At 45.0% G+C, this 13,205-nt stretch overlaps 1 protein-coding gene across 1 annotated transcript; it reads right to left on the reverse strand.

Annotated features, from left to right (window-relative positions):
* Positions 1 to 11,014: 11,014 nt before the first annotated feature.
* On the reverse strand, positions 11,015 to 12,733 carry LOC122275898. The gene has a single exon (XM_043085219.1). The coding sequence runs from the start codon at positions 12,731 to 12,733 to the stop codon at positions 11,015 to 11,017; it is 1,719 nt and encodes a 572-aa protein (XP_042941153.1).
* Between the last annotated feature and the right edge of the window lie 472 nt (positions 12,734 to 13,205).

Raw genomic sequence — 13,205 nt, forward strand, 5'->3', positions numbered from 1 at the left:
GTCAAACGCCTGCACCATCTCTGATGGTAGTGTAATAACTTTAGCATGGGGAACCTAAATGCTGATAAGATCAATCCACACTGCACACTGGCAGCATTTAACTTGAGATTGTTTCATAGACGCTCTTGCTTGATGCTGAATTATGCTTAACAAGATATAAAGGAAAGAATTTGGACCATTTCCAAACACGAGAGAGAGAGAGAGAGAGCAATGAACAAAAAGCATACATTTATGAACCCCTGAACTGAAATTCAAATTGAATGGTTAATTGACCAACAGAAGCATGTAATCTCAATACAAAGGGTCGACCAAAGTTTTGAGTGGTTAAAAATAAAGCCTCCTTCGCCTATTTAGGTGGTTATATCCAATAAAATTCGATAAAGATAATAATAATAAGAAAAATAATGAAAACCCATCCTTGCCTACCTGCAACTGAAGAAATCCAATCATATTCTCTGTGACGCCCCCAAATCCCCACGCCCGAACACGGGAAAATTGAGACGTCCGGATGGTGACAACCCGGGTCACCATCCCATCGACGGGTGCCGAGTGTGTGCAAGGCAACATATGTGTATAGAGAAACACGCAGCGGATAACGAAAGTCGTAACTAAGTACCAGAATTTTTCTTAACGTAATACAAGCTGTTTAAAACATACATAGATAAAATATTACAAAACACAAATACAGTTTTGACAAATATAAAACACCACATCAGCAGCCCGGCGGAGCCGCATCCTCGGGCTCAGCCTCTTCCTCTTCGTCCTCTAACTCTGCACCAAAGGCTACGGAACCAAAAATGGTACCGCAGGTAAGTAAAACCCAAACACTACCAGATAAAAACACATAAAACTCAAACAAGATGTATGATACATGCCCAATGCACAAAGCCCATAAAACACAAGTTTTCCACACACGCCAAAAACCCATTTGGCCCAAAAACACATCCTTTCCGAAAAACACTCCAAAAGTCACATTTGGCCGCCAAAAGTCCATTTGGCCCAATATCTCGCCAGAAGTCCATCCGGCCCAATATCTCGCCAGAAGTCCATCTGGCCCACGCCAAAAGTCCCATTTGGCCTCACAAACCATTATCCAATTTTAACCGTATGCACCATGACCTCTCCTAGGGGTCATCCGCACACCCTGGCTCCAGTGTCACACCGCAGAGTACCACCACGCATGTGACACCTAACAAGCGATGCCCAGTTCCGCGCCCCGCGCGTGCGTAGCCAAGCATCCTCTAGCCCTCGCCAGCGAAGGGCCACGGAGTCGGTGAGTAGGACGATGCCCGGTTCCGCGCCCGGCACGTTCGTAGCCAAGCATCCCCTAGCCCCGCTCCCGTCATCGCTCTCGACAACTCAGAGGACATCACTCAGTTTATTCCGCTCCCGAGTGACCAGAGGAGCTCCACCGAGATAATAACCCATTCCGGCTTGGGCTCGTGATACACACGCACCCGTAAAACCACTCACGCCAATACACAGGCTGTTCACACAAATCCACAAACACACGTGCATGCACCATGTAATGCCATAACAATGCATAATAAATTAATCCAACAATCATAAATCAAATAAACAGGCAACTCCGTCCTCCATCCATTCGACCCCCGAAACTCCTCGGACTCAGTCCGGAATCAACAACCAACAACAGTAAATAATTGAATGAGCAATATATATTAAAATCTGAAAATAGGGTTTGGAAAATACTTACAGCGCTATATGGCAATTTTAGAAAACAAGCGGCGTTGCAAACGGCGGAAAAACAGCAACGTCACAGTGAAAATTCACTGTGGCCGTGGGTTTGAAAAACTCACTTTTGAACGGGGACAAACTAGGACACGAGATTGATAGGGAATGGTCTAGGGATGGTTGTGAAGCTATTGGACGTGATGAACGGCCGTGGGTGGCGGCGGAATCGCCGGAAAATGGCCGGATTACCCAAAACGGAAAGCTAGCTCGTAGGAGCTGTTTCGGTGGTCGTTGGAGGCCGGAAATGGGTGGGTTAGGACGGCAAGGAGTCGGTGATGAAGTGGTGAAGAAGTGCTGGCCGAAGGTGGAGCGACGGCGGCGGATCGGAGCAAAATCCTTGCGCCCTTCTTGGAGCTTTTCCGGCCAAACGGCCGGCCGGTTGGGGATGGGCTTTGGAGGGGTGGTGCACCGGAGGGAGGGGAAGAGAATGGGACCGGTGGGGGGTCAAACGGTGGCCGGACGGCGGCGGTCTGGGCTGTTGAAGGGACGCCGGCGTGAGGGAGAGGGAGGAGAGAGAGAGAGAGAGCTCGGGGGGGAACCGATCGGGGAGAGAGAAGAGAGAAAAAAGAAAAAGAAGAAAAAAGAAAAAGAAAGGAAAAAGAAAAGAAGGGAAAAAGAAAAAAGGAAAAAGAGAAAAAGGAAAAAGATGTAAAAAGAAATGAGGTCCAATCCTCATTCCGGGAAACGAAACTAAACCGCCAAAAAGATTAAAAACCACAAAACAACTTAAAGAAATAAAACACAATCTCAAATAAATTAAATTAAATTAAAACCCAATTTTAAAACGCAAATAAATTAAAATAAATAACTGATATATTAATTAAAATAAAAACAATTATTTCAGCGAAAATACACTTAAAAGCGGGTCATCACATCCTCTCCTCCTTAAAAACAATTTCGTCCTCGAAATTGCAAATCAACCACCAACTTAAAGCAAGCCACATAAACGCTCATAAACCAACTGAGATCAAGATTAAAATACATACCTTCATCATTCGAACAAATACGGGTACTGCTCCCTCATGTCCGCTGCTCGCTCCCAAGAGAAGTCTTGTGCTAACGGATCTCCCCAAGCCACTTTAACCAAAGGTATCGTCTTGGACCTCAACTGTTGCTCCTTCCAATCCAAAATCTGCGACGGAACAACTTCGTAAGTGAGATCCGGTTGCAACTGAATACCTGCTGGGTCGACGAAACGTGGCTCTTGCTGTCCAAAGCTCTTCTTCAGGGATGATACGTGGAAGACATCATGAACATCCCCAAAATAATTTGGCAAAGCAACTCTATAGGCGACGGATCCTACTCTCTCCAGAATCTGAAAAGGGCCGACGTACATCGGATCTAGTTTCCTTTTCTTACCAAAACGCTTAACACCTCTCATGGGAGAGACTTTAAGATAAACTCAATCACCAACTTCAAATGACAATTCTCTCCTCCTGGTATCAGCGTAGCTTTTCTGGCGACTCTGAGCTGCCGCCATTTTATCTCTAATGATCCGGACTTGGCTTTGCATTTCTTGAATTATTTCGGGTCCAATTACCCTACTCTCCCCAACTTCATCCCAACATAAGGGCGACCTATACTTTCTCCCATAAAGAGCTTCATAGGGAGCCATCTGAATGGTCGCATGGTAGTTGTTATTGTAGGCAAACTCAATGAGCGGCAAATGATTTTCCCAACTCCCTTGGAATTCCAGGACACATGCTTGCAACATGTCTTCCAGGGTCTGAATGGTACGCTCTGACTGGCCGTCTGTCTGCGGGTGATAAGCAGTACTGAACTTCAACTTAGTACCCAAAGCTGCCTGCAAACTCTTCCAGAACTGCGACGTAAACCTCGGGTCTCGATCCGACACTATACTCTTTGGTACGCCGTGTAGTCGCACTATCTCTTTGACATACAAACGGGTCAACTTACCCAAAGAGTCGGTGTTGTTAACAGGCAGAAAATGAGCACTCTTCGTTAACCGGTCCACAATCACCCAAACAGAATTCTTCCCACTAGGCGTTCTCGGCAAACCCACTACGAAGTCCATCGTGATATCATCCCATTTCCACTCAGGAATTGGGAGGAGTTGGAGCATACCTGCAGGTCTCTAATGCTCGGCCTTTACCTGACGGCAGGTGTGGCATTTCTCCACATATAAGGCAACGTCCTTCTTCATTCCATCCCACCAGTAAGTTTTCTTCAAGTCTCGATACATCTTTGTACTGCCGGGATGTACTGAATACGGGGCCGCATGAGCTTCCGCCACGATCCGTTCTTTGAAATCTGAGTCCTTTGGGACCACTCTGCGATCTCGGAACCGAAGTATCCCATCACTATCCATGCTATAGTGCAACGGCCCTCGAGATTTTCAGACTCTTTTCCTGATGTTCAGCAGCTTCGGATCCTTTCTTTGGAGAGCTTTCAATTCTTCAAAATCAGTTACCCGAATATCAAGAACTGAAGACAAAATCTCTACTTGCTGCGAACTCTCTATAAGGAGCCTTCTCATCCCACAAAGTAACGATTCCAATTCTGACGGTTCGGCTTCATCTTCCAAATGAGACTTCCGGCTCAAAGCATCAGCAACTATATTAGCCTTCCCCGGGTGGTACTTGATCTCACACTGATAGTCACTAATTAGCTCCAGCTAACGCCTCTGCCTCATATTCAGATTTTTTTGGAAAAACAAATACTTCAAGCTCTTATGATCAGTAAATACCTCACAAGCTTCCCCATACAAAGAAGTGCCGCCAGATCTTGAGTGCAAAAACAATCGCAGCCAATTCTAGATCGTGCGTCGGATAATTATTCTCATGGTCCTTAAGCTGACGAGATGCATAGGCTACAACCCGTCCTTCCTGCATAAGGACACAACCCAAACCAAACTTAGACGCATCACTGAAGACTACGAATGGCTTATGCGGTTCTGGGAGTGCTAACACTGGTGCCATTGTCAACCTGTTCTTCAATTCCTGGAAGCTTCTCTGACACTTCTCTGACCACACAAATTCTGTATCCTTCCGAGTCAAAGCTGTGAGAGGTCCGGATAGGCGAGCAAAACCCTCTACAAATCTTCGGTAGTAACCGGCGAGCCCCAAGAAACTCCTGATCTCACGTACTGTAGTTGGGCGTGGCCATGACAAAATGGCTTCTACCTTACTAGGATCAACTGCCACTCCGCCCCGGAAAATTACATGCCCAAGAAATTTAACTTCTTCCAACCAGAACTCACACTTGCTGAGCTTGGCGTATAGCTGGTGTTCTCTCAATCTCTCAAGTACCAGACTAAGATGATACACATGCTCTTCAACATCTCGGGAATAAATCAGTATATCATCAATAAATACTACCACAAAGGAATCCAGGTAAGGTTGAAACACCCTATTCATTAAATCCATGAACGCTGCAGGGGCATTAGCTAACCCAAACGGCATCACCTTAAATTCATAATGCCCATACCTCGACCTGAAAGCAGTTTTAGGCACATCCTGGTCTCTGATTCTCAGCTGGTAGTATCCCGACCTCAGATCAATCTTAGAGAACATGGCTGCTCCTTGAAGCTGGTCAAACAAATCATCAATCCGCGGGAGAGGGTATTTATTTTTTATGGTCACCTTATTCAATTCCCGATAGTCAATGCACATACGGAGGGTTCCATCTTTCTTCTTAACAAATAAAACTGGTGCACCCCACGGCGACGTACTAGGCTGAATAAATCCCTTCTCTACCAGTTCTTGCAACTGAGTCTTCAACTCTTTCAATTCAGTCGGTGCCATGCGATAAGGAGCTTTATGCACAGGAGCTGCTCCAGGTTCCAGGTCTATAACAAACTCCATCTCCCGAACAGGGGGTAATCCGGGCAAGTCATCCACAAACACATCGGGGAACTCTTCCACAACTGGGATGTCTGCCAAAGACTTCTTCTTAGACGGCGTGGACACCATCTGCACCAAGAATGCATCCGCTCCCCATGCAATCTCTCGTCTTGCCTGAATCGCCGATATAATTATCAGTTTCTCCTTTAATCTACTCCCCACAAATTCCAGACAATCACCATCTGGAAGCTGAAAGCTAATTATCCGACTTCTGCAATTAATACTCGCAGAATATCGGTATAGCCAATCCATCCCGAGGATGATATCAAAACCCAACAGCTTGAACACCACCAAATCAGCATCCAAGAATCTTCCCTCAAAATTTAACGGGCATCCCAAAGCAACCTTGGAACACCACACCATCTCGCCATCGGGTAGCGCCACTACCATAGCCTTCGGCAACGGTTCCGTGACCAAGTTACACACCCGAGCAAACGTGGAAGACACAAACGATCGTGAAGCACCGGAATCAAACAAAGTACAAGCATAAAACTCATACAAACGGACTCTTCCTGAACCAAACACACAACCCATGAAATCCAAAAAAAACAACGAAGAAACCAAATGCACCAAAAATTAAATCCAACTTAAAAATTAAATTAATCCATACCTGTGATTACTCCAGCATCATGGGTCGCTGGTGCCTCATCATCCACCTCTCCGGGTGTGACAGCATAAACCCGGGCTTGCACTGCTTGTCTCGGGTTGGTTCTTCCACCGTGTCTACCTCCACGGCTTCCTTGAACTCTGACGGGGCAATCCCGAGCAATATGTCCCACTTGGCCGCACCGATAACACTGGGGTCCGCTACTCGTCCGACACTCGCCCTCATGAGCTCTATTACAAGCTCCACAAACAGGCATGCGTCCTCCCATACGAACACTTGAGGATGCTTGGGGTCGAGTTCCGGTCCGCTGAACAAACTTCTGAGGCGAACCCGAGCTGCTTCCTTCACCAGAAAAACTCCGCCTCTTTTGCCCTGGAGGGGAGGCCATACTCAGATTATTTTCCCGCTCTATAAGGGTGGCCACATCCACTAACTCCTGAAAAGTGGATATCCGATGGCTGACCACCATACGGCGTATGTCATGACGCAGCCCCTCCTGGAAACGATCTGCTCGCATCTCCTCAGTGGCGACCAGGTGAGGAGCAAACCGCTCAAGTTCTATGAACCTCCGGGCGTACAGCTCCACTGTCGTGCCCCCTTGGACCAGATTGGAGAACTCTCTTGCCTTTTGCTTCCTTACCGATGCGGGAAAGAAGCGGTCATTGAACTCCTTCTTGAAACACTGCCAGGTCACCGCAGCGAAAGATCCCAGTTCAGATTCCAACAGCACCCTCTTGGTATCCCACTAATCAGAAGCGGTACCTTGCAAGAGATAGCTGGCGTAAAGTACTTGATGTGCCTCAGTGCACCCACACACCTCAAAAGTCTTCTCCAGATCTTTGATCCATTTTCCAGCCTGAAGTGGATCCTCATTTCTAGTGAAGTGTGGAGTCCTATGCGTCAGGAAGCGCTCATAGGTGCATCCGGCTTGCACCATGCTACTGGACCCTCCTGGATACATCCAAGGCCCTCCCTGATATGGCCAGGGACCTCCCGGTTGTGGCCAATACCCTCCTTGTTGCGGACAAGGCTCTCCTGACGGTGGATAAGGCCCTCCTGATGGTGGACAAGGCCCTCCTGATGGTGGCCAAGGACCCCCTTGTGGTGGCCAAGGCCCTGCCTGTTGAGACCTCGCACTCTGTTGCATAAACTCCATCATCTGCCGAATTGCTTCGGCTATGGAGTCATCCCTGGAGGTATTGTCCTGTGGTTCCTGAGTATTTTTCCTTGGTCTCCCTGGTCTCCCCATATTCCTGTCACAACACCACTCTTGAACCTCCTTTAAGAAAACAAATAAAACCATCATAAAACCAACAAAAACAAAAACAGCATTACACAGCAAGAAACAAAAGAAACCAGCATGCCAAAACATAACTAAATAAAATAAAAACAAGTAAACAAGTCCAAACAAATAAAACAAATAAAACAACTATACTTAACATAATTTTCAAAACACAACTTTAAAAACATTCTGGTACTACCTACGGGACATGTGGTTTTACCCAGAGCCAAACCGCTCTGATACCACCTGTGACGCCCCCAAATCCCCACGCCCGAACACGGGGAAATTGAGACGTCCGGATGGTGACAACCCGGGTCACCATCCCATCGACGGGTGCCGAGTGTGTGCAAGGCAACATATGTGTATAGAGAAACACGCAGCGGATAACGAAAGTCGTAACTAAGTACCAGAATTTTTCTTAACGTAATACAAGCTGTTTAAAACATACATAGATAAAATATTATAAAACACAAATACAGTTTTGACAAATATAAAACACCACATCAGCAGCCCGGCGGAGCCGCATCCTCGGGCTCAGCCTCCTCCTCTTCGTCCTCTAACTCTGCACCAAAGGCTACGGAACCAAAAATGGTACCGCAGGTAAGTAAAACCCAAACACTACCAGATAAAAACACATAAAACTCAAACAAGATGCATGATACATGCCCAATGCACAAAACCCATAAAACACAAGTTTTCCACACACGCCAAAAACCCATTTGGCCCAAAAACACATCCTTTCCGAAAAATACGCCAAAAGTCACATTTGGCCGCCAAAAGTCCATTTGGCCCAATATCTCGCCAGAAGTCCATCCGGCCCAATATCTCGCCAGAAGTCCATCTGGCCCACGCCAAAAGTCCCATTTGGCCTCACAAACCATTATCCAATTTTAACCGTATGCACCATGACCTCCCCTAGGGGTCATCCACACACCCTGACTCCAGTGTCACACCGCAGAGTACCACCACGCATGTGACACCTAACAAGCGATGCCCAGTTCCGCGCCCCGCGCGTGCGTAGCCAAGCATCCTCTAGCCCTCGCTAGCGAAGGGCCACTGAGTCGGTGAGTAGGGCCGGTTCCGCGCCCGGCACGTTCGTAGCCAAGCATCCCCTAGCCCCGCTCCCGTCATCGTACTCGACAACTCAGGGGACATCACTCAGTTTATTCCGCTCCCGAGTGACCAGAGGAGCTCCACCGAGATAATAACCCATCCCGGCTTGGGCTCGTGATACACACGCACCCGTAAAACCACTCACGCCAATACACAGGCTGTTCACACAAATCCACAAACACACGTGCATGCACCATGTAATGCCATAACAATGCATAATAAATTAATCCAACAATCATAAATCAAATAAACAGGCAACTCCGTCCTCCATCCATCCGACCCCCGAAACTCCTCGGACTCAGTCCGGAATCAACAACTAACAACAATAAATAATTGAATGAGCAATATTTATTAAAATCTGAAAATAGGGTTTGGAAAATACTTACAACGCTATATGGCAATTTTAGAAAACAAGCGGCGTTGCAAACGGCGGAAAAACAGCAACGTCACAGTGAAAATTCACTGTGGTCGTGGGTTTGAAAAACCCACTTTTGAACGGGGACAAACTAGGACACGAGATTGATAGGGAATGGTCTAGGGATGGTTGTGAAGCTTTTGGACGTGATGAACGGCCGTGGGTGGCGGCGGAATCGCCGGAAAATGGCCGGATTACCCAAAACGGAAAGCTAGCTCGTAGGAGCTGTTCCGGTGGTTGTTGGAGGCCGGAAATGGGTGGGTTAGGACGGCAAGGAGTCGATGATGAAGTGGTGAAGAAGTGGTGGCCGGAGGTGGAGCGACGGCGGCGGATCGGAGCAAAATCCGTGCGCCCTTCTTGGAGCTTTTCCGGCCAAACGGCCGGCCGGTTGGGGGTGGGCTTTGGAGGGGTGGTGCACCGGAGGGAGGGGAAGAGAATGGGACCGGTGGGGGGTCAAACGGTGGCCGGACGGCGGCGGTCTGGGCTGTTGAAGGGACGCCGGCGTGAGGGAGAGAGAGAGAGAGAGAGAGAGAGAGAGAGAGAGAGAGAGAGAGAGAGAGAGAGAGAGAGAGAGAGAGAGAGAGAGAGAGAGAGAGAGAGAGAGAGAGAGAGAGAGAGAGAGCTCGGGGGGGGGAACCGATCGGGGAGAGAGAAGAGAGAAAAAAGAAAAAGAAGAAAAAAGAAAAAGAAAGGAAAAAGAAAAGAAGGGAAAAAGAAAAAAGGAAAAAGATGTAAAAAGAAATGAGGTCCAATCCTCATTCCGGAAAACGAAACTAAACCGCCAAAAAGATTAAAAACCACAAAACAACTTAAAGAAATAAAACACAACCTCAAATAAATTAAATTAAATTAAAACCCAATTTTAAAACGCAAATAAATTAAAATAAATAACTGATATATTAATTAAAATAAAAACAATTATTTCAGCGAAAATACACTTAAAAGCGGGTCATCACATTCTCTTCCATGTAATTAAATGAACAGCTAAACAGAGAACGAAACCGAGCATCAGTTGTTATCCTCTAGTAACAAATTTTAAACCAATATCCTTTCACTTCCAGTTTGAGAAATTAACAATTCGTTCTCAGGATTAACCAAAAAAGTTGTTTCTTTTCTGCTTAGAAAATTCAGCCACTGCTTTGCATGCCACAATGCCTCTAAAATCAGTCAATCAACAAGCATTTCATGCAAGCACATAGAAAGAAACCAATTAGTTCATTTGCTGTTGAAACCCACTAACTACTAACTCCTGAGTTTAAGGTAAGGTCACTAAAATCTTTTGACTCTATCGATGATTTGAACCATACACCGGACAGTAGGTGAGAACATCAAACAACAGAGGAACAGGTCAATGCGTTTCTTGCAGTGTACACAAATAACACCCAAGAAAGAGAGTCCCAGCACAACCATCACTCGTAGAACACTTCTCCAATTAAAATATTGGCAATTTGGCATGTCCAACACTTGAGGGCACTACATGCATCCACCAAGGATAAATCACCTTCGGTTAATAGATATATTATGCTTGTTGGCAAAATATGCATGCAACCAGAGCATCACTCCTAAGGTTGCACATAGAATCCAGCATTGGAGGATGCAAGATAGTAGAAATGCATGCTCAGAGAATATATGTGACAAGAGCATCACTCTAAAGGTACCCTCGGAAAACAAAAAAATTTCCAAATTTTTTGTCACTCCAAAGCTTTGTATTACTACTCAAAGTCTAGCATACAATTAACATTATATGGATCATTTGAAGAAGAAAAGTTCATCAAAGTCATATGAGTTCCAACGTGTTGTACATGACACTAGGACTACAATCATGTAGAACACATTCTGCAAATTTACCTGCCTAAAACTTCTATTTGAAGGATCCGCAAGAAATTTTGCATGTGAAACCCAAAATGGTAGGATCAACATGAAGATAGATCTAATGGTCTACAGGTACAAAAATTAACTCAGCATATCAGCAATAAAACCTTTCAAGAGTTGTCTTCACCCGATTCTCCCCATCCACTACTGCTTCTGATATACTTATCCACAATACAAAACTCTTTATTCTGAGCAACCCGCCTGGCATAGTTCTCAATTGACATAGGTCCCTTTTTCAGCCTCCTGAAGTAAATGATCTCCCAAGGCCACAAGCTAGCAGAAACAAAGTATGCCTCGACGGATAGATGCCTTTCATTTTCTTTGGGGAGTTCAAGGCCATAATGCTTCAGAGCCATGTACATCTCCTCTGATGATATGCTCGTTGAACAGCTAGTCTGGGTATTGGCAATCATTTCTGAATCTGGCTTCTTGATTGGTGGTGGCATTTGCTCCATCTCCAATACCCCAGAATTTTGAAATTCAGTTATCTCTCCTAGTTTCTCGGGAGATAAACTCCGAGCATTAAGAGTACCTTTATCCAACAGCATCTTGCTTAGACTTGTAAGTTCAAATAATGACCCAGACATAATCTGGTTGTCAGTCTCATTCCTCTCCATATGATGGTCCTTTTCCAAATCTTCTACTTTAGAGGATGATGGTACAGTTTCATTCCCCACCATCATTGGCTTTTCAATCTTAAAATTCTCCGAGTCAGCGTTACGGTCTACTAGTTGTCCTTGTTCAACTAGAATGGCCTTGGATTCAGGAGTAGTAGCATTATGCAGAGAGCCTTTCAGATATAATGGCACCTCATTTAAAGAGGATGGTGACAGAGACAGGGATGTTGGCGAGATTGGGCTTGACCTAGTCTTATAACTTCTGAATGCAGAATACTGCGATTTAGAAGTTGACCTTGAATTAGAAGACAAGGAATCAGCTCTGGAAGATGCAGATCTTGATCTATTTGAATTTGGTGGAGACTTTGACAATTGGGAAGTCGTATGTGATCTAGATGTGCTATACTTGAAATGGTGAGAAGACAAAATTGGCCTCCGAGCTTTCTTGGCAACACTTTGTCTAAGGCTTCCATTTTCCCTCCTCCTTCTCTTCTTACCTCCGTTGTCCTGTTCGTGCTCGCCATCAGCTTCCTTTGTTACAGGGGAGCTTCCACCTTTTATCAACCTCCGAGGGTTTCGTGAACCAGATGCTATCCTATTATCCTTCTGTCTCCTTACCGACACATCATCCCTACTCAACTGCAGTTTTCCCCATGATTTGGATCCACATCTATCCAGCTCTCCTTTGCCTCTACCACTTTCATTGGCATCATCATCCTCCCTAAGATCAAACTTGGTTGGCTTTCTCCACGGAGAATGTTCTTTGGGGCAATTACACACTTTGTGACCAGAACCCCCACAAATGTAGCAAGTTTTCCGAGGTTTAGAATCATTGGGGGAGTTTAAAGCTGCAGCATCAATCTGTTCTTTGCCTAATTTCTCTTGTGAACTTCTTGTTGCAGGAGAACCACCTGTATATCCTATCCTTTGGTTCTCACTTCCACCTTTGCCGTCATAACCCTGGTATGGTTCATATTGGTCAAATCCTATTCCATTTTCTACCCCATTATCGTTTGAGGGGTCAAAAGCTTTCCCACCCCATCTATCATTGTCCGCAAGGTTGGCTATGACATTTCCACCTTCAACATGCAAAGTTTGAAGTTTTTCCTCGGTATTATGTTTTATGTTGTCTTCGTTGTAGGCAGTCTCATCATCAAGCATGTCAGCAGAATGGAGCCTTCCTCCATCACTATCTGGGTGTTTAAAACCCATTTTGTAATCTCTCCAACATTTTCATTACCAATTTTACCCATTCCCACAATCTTCCCTTTCGAGTTGTCTCCAAATGTCACGTGTCCTTCTTCTTTAGATTTAAGATAAAAAAACTTAGTTTTGTCTCCCATCATGTGTCTTGAACATCCACTATCTAAAAACTATTTATTTTTGCTTGTGGATGACTTCATGCATACCTATAAAAACAATTAAAATGATTTTTCTTAGTACCCAAGTTTTTTGGGTCATTTATTTGTTAGTATTAGAAGAAACAAGATTTTTAGGTTCCCATATGACCCTAATAGTCATTGTATGATTTCTTCTAATAGAACAAGTATGATAATTATGACCATTTTTATTATAAAAATTTCAAATAGCATGTGACATATATGAAGAATTTGAATGATTATAATAATATCTGTTTTTGACAAAATTATTTTTATGAAAAGAATTTTGAATATTGGTTTTTGAT

This window comes from Carya illinoinensis, chromosome 9 (genome assembly GCF_018687715.1).
Source record: "Carya illinoinensis cultivar Pawnee chromosome 9, C.illinoinensisPawnee_v1, whole genome shotgun sequence".
In the NCBI taxonomy this organism is placed as follows: Eukaryota; Viridiplantae; Streptophyta; class Magnoliopsida; order Fagales; family Juglandaceae; genus Carya; species Carya illinoinensis.